Source organism: Phyllostomus hastatus, unplaced genomic scaffold (genome assembly GCF_019186645.2).
Source record: "Phyllostomus hastatus isolate PE091 unplaced genomic scaffold, TTU_PhHast_1.1 phas_scaffold_78, whole genome shotgun sequence".
Taxonomy (NCBI): domain Eukaryota; kingdom Metazoa; phylum Chordata; class Mammalia; order Chiroptera; family Phyllostomidae; genus Phyllostomus; species Phyllostomus hastatus.
In genome coordinates, this window is record NW_025334041.1 from 45,413,593 (window position 1) to 45,430,720 (window position 17,128).

The following is a 17,128-nucleotide window of genomic DNA, read 5'->3' on the forward strand; positions in this document are numbered from 1 at the left end:
GGTGAAGGCTATGAGTTTTAAATTTATGCTGATTTGAGTTTTAATCCAGGATTTCTGAGCCTAGAGGGCCCTGCATGATCTGGCCTCTGCACATCTCTTGGCTTCTCTTCCTGACATTTGCTACCTGGGCTCCATCAGCACTGGTCGGGACCTTGAACATGCCATGGACACTGCTGTTTTGGGGAGTCTTTGACCACAGAGTTTCCTGTTGTTGGAAACTCTGTTTATGCTGTTCCTTCAGATGTTCATGTGGTTGGGACTCCCTGTTCTTTCACTTTCCAATCAGTGGAATGTATCACATCCACTATTTAAACTGTCTGAACATGGCTTCTTCCTCTCTACTTAAGGTAACCAACCCCTTATTCAATCACTATTGTGTCATCCCAATGCTGTTCTTGAAGTACTAATCATAGTCTTAAATTATTTATTTACTGCTTATTATATTATATAACTAAGTTTACTCAATGTATAATTAAGTTTGCATATGACCATAGTGGGGAAAATATTTCATAATGGAAGGTATCTTGACTGGGATATCCCCAAATCTTCAAACCCCACTGACATTAGCTAGCTGAGTCAGTGACCCAAAACTGCTGACAAATGGATTAAAAAGGAGATCCTCATTAACAAAGTAGGGATGGAGAACTTCCTGGACTTTATGTAAAACACCATCAAAACAGAACTAATTATTAGGAAAGACAACTAATTATTATTTCACTAAAATAGCACTAGAGTGATTTCACATTTCACTATGATCACGGAGAGTCTCCATGAAGGGAGAATATGTTATTCACTTTAGTTATTAACACTTTTTGGGTAAAGTTTTTATATGTAATGGTAGTAAATAGAAATTAGATAAAAAATATGGTGAAATTTTGTATTTATTTAAACCTATCAGTGTTTTTGTCTTCCTTCCCAAGATACCATACTTGTGGATACAATAATAACTTTTTAAATGGTTTATGTGCAGTAAATATTTGTCAACAAATAACTAAGTGCTCAATGCACTGGAGGGATTACTTGTGTTCTAATCCTCAATGCAAACTGTAACAACAACAAGAAGAAAGATAAAATCCTTACCATAGGGTCCAGTCATGGCCACAGTAGGGCTGTACATTTCCAAGGTAGAATCCCAGAGACTGAGTGACCTCCACAAGATTGGTAAAGTCAAGGCTAATGCTGTTGAAAAGGACAGATGTCATGATGATCTCATCAATAGCCCATACATCTTCTCCCTGGGAAGAATGATATGGTTGCCACCATCTGAACTGAATCCCAAAATGTCTTGCATCATCTGGTAATTCTACAGAGATTATTCTAAAGGAGAAAAAAAATTTAGATTACTTTGACATCTTAAAATATAGTTATAGCAGGGTTTTCTGCTGCTGTATAGTACTTTAAAAAATAGTTTTCCCACTATTACATTCTTCTGAGACTTCCAATTTCTTGTTTGACTCCAATAAAGTCTTCTAAACACATCTAAAAATGTGACTTTGCTTTCCCTCATCAGCTCTCAGAAAAGCTAACTCAGTAAAACACAGTGCGCAAAGTGGTAGAATTCATCTCAGTCTGGTAAAGGATCTTTGGCAGCTTGTTACACAAATTAGAGTTTGGGGCTAGTTGGAGTTGTGGCCCTTCCTTATTCCCATGAGTTTAGCATAGTGTGCAAGGTCACTTGCTGTGTCATGTGGCTATGACAACACACCTTTACTGACAAATGGGGAAGAAAATTAAGAATAATATCTAATTTCCCAGAGCAATTATTGTACACAGCAGCAGAAACCATACATTAATTGTCACTGCAATGACATCTGCTTGAAAGCTCCATAAATCACAGCAGCATGCTGCTCACACCCATACACAAGGTTAGATGTGAAGCAAATAGCAAATACAACATTTGTCTCCATCAGTGTGCAATTAAAGACCAGGAGAGGTGTTTGCAGTAAATGCACACTGAAGGGGCTGAATCCTTTTCTAGTGAGCAAGGAAAAACTTTCAAGACAGGTGACTAGTTGGATAATTTAGAAATAAATTATTTAAAAATTGTAAAATGTCTTATTTAAAACATTATTTAAAATGTCTAAGGATGATGTACTAAGAAATTAGATTAATTTTAATATTTATATTATATTATCTTTAGTTATTGTGTAAAGAAATGTTAAATCATATTTGGAAGTGTATTTTTATACACTAAAAGTTATTAAAATATTTTCTCTTTAAATAATTTGTACATGAAAATATGAATATAATAACATGACCATCACCATTAATTATACATACTACTTACTTGTAAGAAACCAGTAGAACTTTTTGCAATATGAGAAAACATACTTTATAAATAATAAAATATCAATATTCAAATATAAAAATATAAATTAAAAAACAGTTCTCAAGCTAAAAATACATAGCTATAATATGTTTATGGATTCTAAATACTTTTTATGTCTGCTGAATTATTTTTTACCAATGTGAATTTGTTAAAAGAAAAGAGTAAAATTTATTTAAGTATTTTAATAATTTTCACCTTAATTTCTCTAAATATTGACTTGTTTATTAAATATTAAATAAGTGTATTATTAATATTATCATCAAATATATAGAATAAAACAAACTATTTAAACTGGCTAAACAATGAAAACATACATTAATTTAATAATTTAATTTATCATTATTAAAAATTATAATTTTCCTTTATATTGATAAATAAAAGCAGTTACTATTCTGTCTGATGAAAATATAATTTTTAAAAATAACAACTGAAGAGTAGAATTTCTTGAGTGACTTTATAGGAAAATAAAGTGCATATGTGTATGATAACAGTAATTGAAGATATCAATATTTCCCCTGGCAGAGATATTAAGACTGTGGGTCTATAACCAGACTCTTGGGTACAGTCCCCACTCTGACACCTAATGGTTAATAACTTTGCAGCTGCAAGGAAGGTACTTAACATCTGTGTTCTTCAGCATCTTCATTTGTGAAACTGGGGTAATATCCTTATGGCAAAGTCAGAGACTTTTTTCAGTTTTTCACTGTTGTGTCTTAGCACCTAGAACAGTACCTGGTACACAATAAGGACTGAAGAAATTCTTGCTGCATGAATGAACTACTACTATCAGTATACCCTTTTAAATATTTTAAAAATATGAAGGCAGCTTTTAAGTGACAATGCCAGGATATAGACCTTAGCAGCATGGCTGTAGAGCCTGTGCTCCTGACCTTTATTCCATGTCTTGAGGTGGAGGGACAGTTTTCTTTCAACACTCTATGCATATTACAGTGGCTGGTTAGAATAGCTATGGAACCATTGGTAAGAAAATGCCGAGATGAGAACCCAGGATGTTAGGTCAACTGTCTGTATCAATCTTCCTTTTTAAGGCAAGTATTAAACTCATATATTTCTTGTCATCAGACACAGTAATCAAAACAAAAATAAAATAAGATTAGGCTTCATAATAATTTTAGAAAATAAACCCCCTATAATTAAGAAAAATCTAGAATAATTTTAGTCTCATCAGTGATACAAAGTTTTATATTAATAAAAATACCAATTATTTCATGACATTTTAATCAGTTTGAATTAAAAGATTAACTTAAATATATTCACAGACTTCAAACTTTATAAATAAGAAGCAAATAGAGTTCTTTTATTTAGTGATTGAATCATAGGCAAGCAAATTATTAGAAATTGGCTAGGAGTAAATAATGGGTAGCCAATTAGCATATCTAATTTATGGATCACACTTCATTTTTGAACAACCATGACAGAAAGGAACAATATGGAATTCATAGCAATTACAGGCAGCACTTTATGCTGAAGAAAATACAGCAAATGACTAAAGGCATCAAGATACCTTTAACTCTCCTATAAAGAATTTACATGGTTTATATTATTTATCATATAAAATATAACTTAGTATCTAGAATATATCAAATCCCACTTTTGTCAATCACTTTTTATTAATATCCACAAGACAGATAGGGAGGGCAGAAGATTATCGGGACAGAGGTACATATATAGAAAATGGAAGTGTTATTCCCACTTCTTTAAAGAAAAAAATCTACACTCTGATCTTAATCTTTCAAGCTATGCACATACCTAAAGCTGAAAACCCACTTTGATCTTGCTTAGAAGAAAAATGTTATTGGCAAATGGCAGGCAAGAATAAATGCACCTTTCTAATACCACATTAAATGTGTAATTATTTTTCATATCAACAAAAATTAATTAAGTATCATGGATATAGACTGATTACTGAATTTTGGAGCTGTCCATCCTTATTAGAAGAAATTGTCTTTCAGACCCAGTTAACTTAGATGGGGATATTTTCTTCATGTTTTCATCATTACTATTATCACTTTGATTTTTGTTTCATTTTCTTTTAATGTTCACTATCAAGAGCCTATGAAACATTTCTTTGGGATTCATATGTCTCTACTGAGTGAGAAAGTTGAGTTTAGCCTTACATTTACTTTTAAGGAAAAATACTCAATACATCTGGTGTGTTCTTAAAATTTGATATAGTGTTTATAACTCATAATAGTGGATAACTATAATCTCTGTTATGTTACTTTATTTTCTGTGAACATAAAAGTTCTCATCAATTTGTAAATACTTAAATACAGAGACAGCCCTAGGAAAAATGCTCAACTATGTCAAGTCTATCAGCAGTGCCCCTGCCTGTCTACCATGGTGCCAACGCAAACCTCAGCGCTCAAAGCCCTCACTCTTCACATGTCCCCATGATCAACAGGTACTTCCAGGAAGGCAAGTAGTGTTAGTTCTTTACATCAGACTGGGAATGTTAGCCACAGTGTTAACTCCTCAAATGGTATTTTCACTTTTCTGGTCTCCTCTTTTCCTGATGTTTTAAAGGCATTTCAGTGAGCAGATCAATAATGTTCTAAAAGGGGTGAGGATACTTTGGACACTTCCAAAATTATTCCATTATTTGTGATTACTACTCTGCTGACATTGAAGGGTAGCTGCTTTAAGTGAAACTTAAATCTCACAACTGTGACTATAAATTACAAAATAAGTAAGTTAAAGAAAAATAGAAGGGGCCTGAATAAAGGACTTTACATATATCCTCACACTCCGCCTTTGCCAGGGACTCTATGCATGCTAGAAAAATTTCTTTGTATTCATTACTTAATTATTACATGAAAACTTTATTGATTATCAGATTTTATAAGTTACTATCTCATATAATTTATTATAACATATTATAATACTACACTGCTAAAAAATTCAGTAATAGCAGTTGTAATTTACTATTATATTAAAATCACATCTAATAGTTTGCACTATAGTTAAATAAGAAAAATAGTAATAAGTATTTTTATCTTTCCTAAGCATCAAAATATTTCCCATCCTGGCTGGTGTGACTCACTGGATTGAGTGCCATCTTGTGAACTGAAAGGTCACTGGATGATTCCCAGTCAGGGCACATGCCTGATTTGTGGGCCAGGTCCCCAAGTTGGGGGTGTGTGAGAGGCAATTGATTGATGTTTCCTTTCCTCTCTCTCTCCCTCCACACTCCTCTCTCTAAAAATAAATAAATAAAATCTTTAAAAAATATTTCCTTATGTGCATGTTTCAAAATATGGGAATAAATTTCTTCAAATTATCATGTCAGTAGAGCAAAAAATGGATTAGAAGAATATGGCTTGCTAATTTTTCATTGCAAGATACATCAATCTTTGTCCTCACCACCTTTCAATGGAAAAATATCTGGAATCTTACACCATTTGAATTTCTCCAGGAAAGAGATATCATTCTAACCATCCTCCAAATGATCTCTAACGTACCTGGGCTCATGATAGTTGAGATATGAATAGTGCTCCAAGAGTTTCCAAGTTATCCCATTATCATAAGAATAATGCAATAAAACTCCTTCTCCAGGCTGGTCAGGGGCTCTGCATGTGCTCAGAACAGACTTGCTTCCCAGCCGCAAGGTAAACTGGAGAAACCTAGATGGGAATTGTCTATAATTAGTGTGTGCATAAACATTTTAAATCATAATGTTCATTTTTGTTTTTAAAGAAATTCAAACAAGTTTAAATGAACTTCCCAAAAGCTGTAGATTTCCACCCACCCCCCTTTTATAAAATGTAAATATTTTCACTGTGAGATGTATGAATATGTGTAGAAGATGAGGTTAATGCACCCGTTTAACATACAGATACATCCACACAAATATAACTGTATATTTACACATATTTATATACTATGACTTATGTATGTACACTTAAAATGCCAATCATTCCTTTACTGCATTATTTATTAGGTGCTGGGGGAAGGGAAGATGTAGTATAAATCTAATCAGCCTCTCCAAGCTGTCAAATAAATAAAACTACATAAATAATTAACTACCCCTTGGCTTGAGAACACAGTTTTGATGCTAATATTTCATATTTTTAAAACTCCAGTCAGTCATTTGTATCTTAAAGTCATCAGTGAGATTTTTAATTTATTAAAAATTAGGACACATCAACACTATATAAACTATAAGATCCCTGTCATCCTGGTTAAAAATGGGAATATGTATATATCATAAAAAAAGAAAATTAATAGACCTAAATTCAATCATTATTATCTGGTTTCAGTATATATTCCACCCTGCCTTCACTCACCTGGATTGTGAGCTGTCAAGGAAAGATGTAATTAACTGACGCCTCCCATCTTTGTTGAAAACCAGAGCCTTACCACTGGCCAACACACCACAGCCAAAGCTGACTTCAGCACCACGGATAGAGTAAAAGTTATGGTAAGAGGAGAGCCTGGAACTGCCAAAGCTTTCAGAAATAAACATTGGGAATGTCTGGGATGCCATCTCACAAGCTGGGCCAGAAAATCCAGGGTCACACCTGAAAGATATGCCATGAAATTAAATCTTAAACTGTTAGTCCTTTTAGAGTTTCCAGAATCTACTCTGGGGAGGAGGAAGTCCAGAGGCTGGGATCTGATTGAATTGTAAGCAAGATTCATTAATCTTTGGAGAATTCTGAATCTGAAAACTTGGTAAGGGAAATTGATTGTGAATATTCCAGAAGAATACAATCTTTGCATAGGTCTTCAGCAAAAAGCTTATGATTAAAACAGTAATTCAGCACTCACCTCCAACCAATGCCAGCTATTTATCTGCAAATAGATCTATGTTCATGTATATTTCCAACTTAAAATCACTGTAAAAGGTATATAATTTTATTCATAACTATGTTCATTGTTTATAAAAGAAACAATGTAAAATGCTTCTATAAGATAACTAGAATAAATTTCCTTTAAGAACAGTAAAAATACAAGTTATATTTGTGATTGGAGTTATTTGAAATATTTGAAAAAGATTGCAAAATAAATTTATCCTTAAATTTATCCTTATTGCAAACTTAGATTGGCATTTCAAAGGAAATGCTTATGCCCTTGGCTTAGATAGATGTCCTTAGCAGAACTGTGTTGCCTCTCAGTAGAATCCAAAATTAGTAGTGCTCAAGAAAAATAATAAAAAAACCCACATAACAACTTTCCTGCTGCCATGTAAGAACACACTGTATTCATGTTAGCTGACTAGAACATATATAGGACTCCTTGAGTCTCCTGTCAGTCAAAAAAACTCATCACAGAAAACTCAATAATTGAATGATCAGATCCTTCTTATATTTAAAGACGTTTATTCATCAAGAGTTAGTTTTAAATGCCTTAATTTTATTGTACTATTTCTTTCTCCCTATATTTACTATCTTGCCCATTACAAAATTAAATTAAATTGACATCTTTTTGGGTGCATGGGGGTTCTCATCAAAACATTCAAAACTTCCTAGAGCCTGAAACAAGCCTTTTTATCATAATACCATAATTCAGAAGGCTATTCTTTACCAGTAGTGCTGAAACTGGGATCTATGCTGGCATCAGAGAGGGTTTAAGGAATGTGTAAATGTACTGAAATAAAATGCCAACTGTTATGTGTACTGGATATTCTGAGGGAGAAAACATACAGTAATCATCTTATTATCAAAGAAGTTGGACTTTAAGTTGCCAAGAACTACTTCAGAGTGAAGTTTGAGGGTTGTCTGACATTAGAGATGGAAGTGGGAAATAAAAACAGTATTTCACAGAGCATGTAAAATGAGCCTCACAGTTTGCTTCTTTCGCATGTTATGTCATTGACTTAGTCAGACTCTGATTAGCCACATAGTTTCCAAAAAGGATTTAAAATTTACCTAAAGAGGACACATTTTTTTTTACATTGGGAAACTAAATATGGCAACAAATTGGAATTAGTGTCCACTCCCTGCCCCCCACAAGACTGTCTATTGCCACTCTATTTCAAGGCAAATGAGTTTTTATGTATCTTAAATATGTCTTCACAGGGCTAGTGAATGGGAGAAATTGGTGACCATTTAGAGATGACTCACATTGGAATCAGTTTCCATTTGCTGGTTTTGAAGGTGTACTTTTAATCCAGTTACACAATTGGTATAGAATGTTGATAAGGATTTCCACTCATATATTAAGAAGCTTTTGTTTTGCAGAACAGTAGCATAGCAAATACTGGTGATTTTTGGAGTAACCTGACCTGAGGCTCTCTTGACTCCAAATATGTCCCCTTCTAGTTCAATTACTCATCCTTAAAGGTAACATTTCCCAGTCAGAAAAGCAAACAAACAAACAAACAGACAAACAAAAAACTCTCCCCCTGTGAAGACACATTGCTGAAACTTGTGTAGAAAGGTTTGTAAGCTCTCTGTCCTTCTCATTAGCATTTCTAACATCTCTATCAGGGAATTTATCAGGACAGTGAGTTGTCAGTTTAGACACCCTGGCCTGGGGATTATACACAGGCAAGAAAGTGCTAGGGAGCAAGAGAGTTGGAATCTTGGTAGCAAATAATGGTAGTGATGAGGGGAGCAAACTGGGGAGAAAAACAAAGCTGCAGAGCCCCCAAATTTGAAGATTGTTTAAAGGAAACAAGTGTTACTGAATATGAATTTCTTTTCCATGCAATTTTGTTCAAACTTGAAAAGGTGCATATTGCTGGAAAAGAATGCAGTGGCCAAACATTTAGCTCAGCCACAAATGAACAAAGCCAATGAATATTACATAAAATATTCTCAGTAATAAGAAAATAACTAAATTTCCAACTTGTGAAAATATTCTGTAAAACTTCAGAAGGAGGTGAAGGCTATGCTTATTCAGGATAACATATAATGCCAGAAGAGAATGATGCCCAAAGACATAAAACTGCCATTCAGATTTCTGTTTGCATCCATCATGGGTAACAGAGATGGCTGCCGTAATAAAACTATTGAATGCTAAGAGGGATATTGTATACAATAAATGAAGTATAGCTATTGTAATTATAGATATGTCTTTTAGAAATGGCACTTTCTATTTTTATTAATAAAAGCAGCTGTCATTTTAGATAACTTATTTTCAAAACATTTTAGGAAAACTTCAGGAATTGCAAAAATGTGTGGGCTACTTGGGTTAATATAATATGAAATGCATTAGACAAGAGGATGGTTTAGTTAAAGAAAAGGAATAAAGATAACCACTTGAAGAAAATACAAGTCAATGTTTCACAGATCTACAGTCATTGTTCTGAGCAGGAGTTGGTGGTTTTATTAAAAGTACAGAAATGCATATTAAGTTTTGAAATATGAGTAGGAATTTTTCAATTCTTTATACATTTTATAAAATTTCCTATTGTGCAGAGAGAGTTCTCTGTTAATTAAATTTATTGAAATATAGTTAGAAAGTTAACCTGACACTAATCTCTGTACTGCCAAGTATCCTGTGTCTTAATATAATTCACAAATGATAAATGTAAAAGTCTTTATGAGTTCTCCATTAAAGAAGTAATTGGCTAATTATAATTACTGTTTGAAGACAAAAACAGACTATATAATCTTTTGTTGGAAACTTATCTGTATAACAAAGATTGTCTGTGGCTTCAGGAATTTTCAGGATATTTTATAATTAAATATTAAGATGAGAATGACATAAGTATGAATATCTATCCTCAGTATAAACATAGCACAATGCTTCAGTGTTACCTAGATATTACATAATTTATGTATAATTTCACATTAATATCCAACATCATTATGTAAAATACTTTATATATCTTTCTGAAGATATTTTATTTATTTTTCTTTTATTATTGTTGTTCAGTTAATTTGTCCCACTTTCCTCCCATTACTCTCCCTTGCGCTACTCACCGCCACCTCCCACATTCAATCCTCACCCCCACCCCTGTTGTCTTTGTCCATGAATCCTTTATACATTTCCTTGACTTGACCCTTCTCCTTCTTTCCCTTGTTATCCTACTTCCCCCTTGTCACTGTCAGTTTGTTCTTTATTTCCATGTCTCCGGTTCTATTTTGCTCACTTGTTTATTTTGTTGACTAGGTACCACTTACAGGTAAGATCATATGTCTTTCACCACCTAGCTTATTTCACTTAGCATAATGCTCTCTAGTTCCATCCATGCTGTCCCAAAAGACAGGAATTTCTTCTTTCTTTCTGATACATAGTATTCCATTGAGTAAAAGCACCACCATTTTTTGATCTACTGATGGGCACTTAGGCTGTTTCCAGCACTTGGCTATTGTAAATAATGCTGCTATGAACATTGGGGTGCACAGGTTCTTTTGAATTGGTATTTCAGGATTTTTAGGGTATAATCCCAGCAGTGGAGTTGTGGGTCAAAAGGCAGTTTCATTTTTAATTTTTTGAGGAAATTCCATACTGTTTTTCACAGTGGCTGTACCAGTAAACATTCCCACCAATAGTGAACTAAGATTCCCTTTTCTCCACAACCTCGCCAGCTCTTGTTGTTTGTTGATTTGTCATTCTGATGACAAATCATCAGAATGGTCATTCTGAATGGTGTGAAGTGGTATCTCATTGTGGTTTTAATTTGTATCTCTCTTATGGTTAGTAATGCTGAGCATGCTTTCACATGTCTATGGGCCCTCTGTATGTATTCCTTAGAGAAATGTCTGTTCAGATCCTTTGCCCATTTGTTAATTGAATTGTCTTCCTGGTGTGGAGTTGTGTGAGTTCTTTACATATTTTGGAGATCAAACTCCCGCCCAAGGTATCACTGGCAAACATTTTCCCATGTGGTTGGTTCCCTCTTCATTTTGGTGATATTTTCTTCAGCCATGCAGAAGTTTTTTAAATTGATGTAGTCCCATTTGTTTATTCTTTCCTTTACATCCCTTGCTCTAGGGGACATATTGGTGAAAATATTGATGTGTGGAATATCTGAAAATTTCATGCCTATGTTATCCTCTAGGACTCTTATGATATCACAACTTATATTTAAGTCTTTTACCCACCTTGAGTTTATTTTTGTGTATGGTGTAAGTTGGTGGTTGAGTTTCATTTTTTTGCATGTAGCTGTCCAGATCTCCCAACACCATTTGTTGAAGAGGCTATTTTTACTCCATTTTTATGCCCCTGCCCCCTTTGTAAAATATAACTGGCCATAGAGACATGGGTTTATTTTTGGGCTCTCCATTCTGTCCCATTCTGTCTGTTCTTGTGCCAGTACCAGGTTGTTTTGATGGCAGTGGCCTTGTAATATAGTTTGATATCAGGTATTGTGATCCCTCTTACTTTGCTGTTCTTTCTCAAAGTTGCTGAGGTTATTCAGGGTCATTTATAGTTCCATATAAATTTTTGAAATGTTTGTTCTATATCTGTGAAATATATCATTAGTACTTTAATAGGGATTGCATTGAATTTATAAATTGCTTTGGGTAGTAGGGACATTTTGATGATGTTAATTTTTCCAGCCCATGAACATGGTATATGCTTCCCATACATGGTAAATGATTTCCATTTATTTGTGTCTTCCTTAGTTTATGTCTTCAGTGTTCTGTAGTTTTCTGAGTATAGGTCTTATACCTCTTTGGTTAGATTTATTCCTATGTAGTTTTTTTTCTTGTAGCTATAGCAAATGGGATTTTTTCCTAATTTCTGTTTCTGATATTTCATTGTGTTTATACAAAAATACATTCAATTTCTGAATGTTGACTTTGTATCCTGCTGTTTTGCCAGATTCATTTTGCCTAAGAGGTTGAGCAGTTTTTTGGTGGTGTCTATAGGATTTTCTATGTACACTATCATGTCATCTGCAAACAATGACAGTTTTGCTTCCTCCTTTCCAATTTGGATGCCTTTTATTTCTTTTTCTTGTCTGACAGCAGGGGCTAGAACTTCCAATACTATGTTGAATAGAAGTGCTGAGAGCGGACATCTTTGTTTTGTTCCTGATCTTAGTGGGAAAGCTTTAAGTATTTGCTCATTGAGTATGATATTGGCTGTAGGATTCTCATATATGACCTTTATTATGTTGACGTATGCTCCCTCTATTCCCACATTGCTGAGTGTTTCTATCATAAATGGGTGCTGTACCTTATCAAATGCTTTTTCCGCATCTATTGATATGATCATGTGGTTTTTGTCTTTGTTTTTGTTTATGTGATGTATTATGTTTATTGATTTGTGAATATTGTCCCATCTTTTCATCCCTGAGATGAATCCCACTTAGTCATGGTGTATGATCTTTTTAATGTATTGCTGGATGCGGTTTGCCAATATTTTGTTGAGGATTTAGTGTCTCTATGTTCATCAGCAATATTGGTCTGTAGTTTTCTTTCTTTGTTGTGTCTTTATCTGGTTTTGGGATTAGGATAATATCAAAGTCAGAAAAGAGTTTGGGAATCTTCCCTCCTTTTGGATTTTTTGGAATAGTTTGAGAAGGTGAGGGGTTAGCTCTTCCTTCAATGTTTTTAAAATTCTCCTGTGAAACTGTCCGGTCCAGGGCTTTTGTGTGCCAGGAGTTTTCTAATTCAATTTCACTAGCTGCTATCAGTCTGTTCAGGCTTGCTACTTCTTCTTGATTCAGTTTTGGAAGATTATATGTTTCTATAAATTTGTCCACTTAATGCAGGTTTTCAAATTTCTTGGAATATAATTGTTTGTAGTAATTTCTTACAACCCTTTGTTTTTCTGTGGTATCAGTTGTAATTTCTCCTTTTCTTGATGAGTCAGGGTAAAGGCTTATTGATTTTATTTATCTTTTCAGAGAACCAGCTTCTGGATTTATTGATCTTTTGAATTTATTCTTTTCGTGTCTATGTCATTTAATTCTGTTCTGATCTTAACTGTTTCCATCCTTCTACTTGCTCTTGGCTTTGTTTGTTGTTGTTCCTCCAGTTCTTGTAGATGTAGGGTTAGGTTGTTTATTTGAAATGTTTCTATCTTTTTTAAGGTAGGCTTGTATCACTGTGAACTTCCCTCTCAGGGCTGCCTTCACTTTGTCTCATAGGTTTTGGGCTGATGTGTGTTAATTTACATTGGTTTCCAGAAACTTTTTTATTTCTTCCTTGATCTCATTATTAACCCACACATTGTTTAATAGCATGCTGTTCAGTCTCCATGAATTTGAATGTTTTCAAGTTTTTTCTGTTTGGTTGGTTTCCTATTTTCAGTTCCTTGTGGTTGGAGAAAATGCTTGATATGATTTCAATTTTCTTGAATTTGTTGAAGCTTGTTTTGTGTCCTATCATGTGGTCTATCTTTGAAAATGTACATTTTCATTTACATTTGAAAGGAATGTAATTTGCCCCTTTGGGATGAAAGGCTCTCTATATATCAGTTAAGTCCATTTGATCTAGTATGTTATTCAGTGCCACAATATCCTTGTTGATATTTTGTTTGGAAGATCTATCCATTGTTGACAGTGGGGTGTTAAAATCTCCTACTATAATTGTGTTGCTGTCAACACCTTTCTTGAAGTCCTCCAAAATTTTCCTTATGTATTTGGGTGCTCCTATGTTGGGTGTATATATGTTTACAATGTTTATGTCTTCTTGGTGGATTCTTCCCTTAAGTATTATGAAGTGTCCTTCTGTATCTCTTTTTATGGCCTTTGTTTTTAAGCCTATTTTGTCTGATATAAGTATTGCTACCCCAGCTTTTTTTTCCCTGTCCATTTGCTTGGAATATTTTTTTTTTCAACCTTTCACTTTCAGTCTGTGTAGGTCTTTTGTTCTGATGTAGTTCTCTTGTAGGCAACATATGTGCGGGTCATATTTTCTTATCCATTAAGCTACCCTATCTATGTCTTTTGATTGAACATTTAATCCATTTACATTTGAGGTTACTATTGATAGGTACTTATTCATTTCCATTTCCCCCCTTTACTTGTGTTCTTTCTCTCACTCTTTTTCTTCATCTTCTTAAAGCAGTCCCTTTAGCATGTGTTGAAATGTTGGCTCTTTGGAGGTGTTTTCTTTTAGCCTTCTTTTGTCTGGGAAACTCCTTATTTCACCTTCCATTTTAAATGAGAACCTATGTGGGTAGAGTAGTCTTAGTTGTAGGCTTTTGCTTTTCATCACTTGGAATATTTCTTGCCATTCCCTCCTGGCTTATAGTGTTTTTGTTGAGAAGCCAGCCGCTAGCCTTATCTAAGCTCCCCTGTATGTTATTTCCTGTTTCTCCCTTGCTGCCTTTAAGATTCTCTCTTTGTCTCTGAATTTTGCCATTTTAATTATGATGTGTCTTGGAGTCACCCTATTTGGGTTTATCTTGATTGGGACCCTTTGTGCTACCTGGACTTGTGTGACTTTTTCTCTCATCAAAGTAGGGAAGTTTTCCATCACTACTTTTTCAAATGGGTTTTCTCTCCCTTGCTCCTCTCCTTTTGGTATCCCTATTATATGGATTTTATTATGTTTTGTGTTTCCCTGCAGTTCCCTTAACCTCTCTTTGTTCTTTTTAAATCTTTTTTCCTTTTCTTGGTCTTTCTGGGAATTTTTTTCTACCTTGTACTCTAGCTCACTGAACTAAACCTCTGCTTCATGTAGCCTGCTTTTGATTCCTTCTGCTATGTTCTTCAACTCAGATATTGTATTCTTCCTTTCCTCCTGGCTCTTATTGATAGTTTGTTTTTCTCTTTTCTTGCTGATGTAATTCACAGTAAGTTTCTTGTAGCTTCCCTGTAGTTTTCGGTAATTCTCACTGAGCTCATTGAGCTTCATTATAACCATTGTTTTGAACTCAGTAGCTGATAGTTTACTTGCCTCTATTTCATTTAGCATTCTTTCTGAGGATTCCTCCTTTCCTTTTAATTGGGGATTGTTTCTTTGTCTCCCCATTTTAGAAGAGACTCTTTTGTTTGCTCCTGCTTTTTAAATTGATCTGCTTTGACTCCTTGTCTTTGTAGTGTGAACTTCTACGGTAGGAGACCTGTGAGATTCAGTGGTGTATTCTCCTTGATCTCTTGAACTTGTTGTTCTTGGGATGCTCTTTATGCCATTTATGGTGGCTCTCTGGATGTAATTGGGTTTTGGTTGTTGTTGGATAATCTTTGGTGGATTCTCCCCTCCAGCTTGTTGACTGAGTATCATTCCACTCTACTCCAAGATGTCTTGTATGCTGTTATGCAGGTGCATTAAGAACAAACCCACAAAACCAAGGAAACAAACCCACACCCACAAAAATCATTCCCACCTGCAATCTCAGTATCAACAGGAAATGAACCAATATTAATGAGTGTAAAAAGATTAAGAATATTATAAGAAAGCAGTGAATATGAGATAACCTATTGAAAGAAAAAATATTTTGAGAGAGTAGAAGGAGGAGCACTAATAAGAGTAGGTAAACAGAGTAATGCAAAGAGAGAAAATAAAATTTACATCATAAATAAAAATGAGAATGAAGAAGGTGGAATGGAGTAAGAGAAGTGTTTATAGTATTAGGTTTAAACTGAAATTTAAAATAAAATAAAATGAGACAGAGAGAAAGAAAAAGGAGAAAAGTAAATAAACAATACAAAATTAGGAACCAAATTGGAGAAAAAGATCCATCATTGCACTGTCAACACCACATGGGCTAAAATCAACATAGGTGGGATGGGAATAAGAGGGAATAAAGAAATAAAGAAAAGCTTAAGTGATGTCTAGAAGAAAGGGAGGTGGGTTTGAGATGATAGAAGTACAGGAGATACTAAGAGTAAGGAATACAAACCAGGCTACAACAGGGAAAAATTAAAATTTAAGATGAGAAGAAAAAGAAAAAAGAGTAGGAGAGGAGAATGGAAAAATGTGAGGTTTGAAATACAAAAATAGTGAAGATCTAGAGATAAAATACAACATAACTACCCTATCCACAACCAATGAGCAAAGATTGCTAAAGATGGAGAAAGAACACAGGTATTTTAAGAATGGGAAAAAGAATGTGAGATGACCATTGATAAGAAAATTGGTTTTGAGAGACTGGACAGGATAGAAAAGTAAGAGTGCAGAATAGAAACAAACTGTAGTAAGAGAGATAACAAAATTTAAAATGAAAATAATAAGAGAAAAGGAGAAGGTGAAATGGAATTTCACCTTCTCCTAAGAGAAGGGAGGAGCAAAATATGTGAACTGAAATAAACTATAATATAAAATATAGTGACTTAATATGCAGAAACTTGAAGAATAAGGAATTAATGTTAAAAAGCTATACAGGAAAGAAAACATCACAAAACATGTAGAAGACCACAGTGGATTTCTTCTTGTAGCATTTAGTATTTACCACTATTTTTTCTTTCTGGATCTGCCTCTGGTGATGTCAGATATTGACCCCAGCTGGCCTTAGGCAGCTTGTTCAATACTTCCGGAGATCTACTGTCTGTGGCTGACTCTTTCAGTTGTTAATCTAGTTACTCTGCACTCAGCAGTCAGCTTAAGCTCCACTGGCGGGACTGAGTCCCTCCTGGGGGCAGGGCTATTTCTTCCCCTCAGGGTGTTGCCACTTGGAGGGGAGTGGTCTGCCTGATCAAGATGGCTCCTGCAGTATGGGGAATGACTCAGCACAGGGAACCCATCTACTCTCTCAGTTCTCTCCCCAAAGCTTCCATCTCCAGTATGTCCTCAAGTGTCTCCAGTCCACTCTGCCCCCACACTTTGCCAGAATCCAGGGTAAGTGGTTCCAAATGAAAACTTATGTGTTGGCCCTTTAAATGGCTCTTTGCATTTCCAGCCATCTGTCTCTAGCAGAGAGAAATCTTGTTGCTTTTTACAGCCGGATGTTATCTGTGTACTCTTTGGGCTCTGGTGCTCTAAGCTG

General features: G+C 34.6%; 1 protein-coding gene across 2 annotated transcripts in view; it reads right to left on the reverse strand.

The window, feature by feature from the left end:
• The window catches only part of RELN (reelin), a 561,035-nt gene that overhangs the window by 173,916 nt on the left and 369,991 nt on the right, over positions 1–17,128 (reverse strand). For both annotated transcript variants that reach the window (XM_045827532.1, XM_045827531.1), the window contains exons 18-20: positions 6,637–6,870; positions 5,812–5,973; positions 1,081–1,317 (exon numbers count right to left, since the gene is read on the reverse strand). In XM_045827532.1, the coding sequence (XP_045683488.1) occupies positions 1,081–1,317; positions 5,812–5,973; positions 6,637–6,870 (633 nt within the window). The remainder of the gene's footprint in view (positions 1–1,080; positions 1,318–5,811; positions 5,974–6,636; positions 6,871–17,128) is intronic.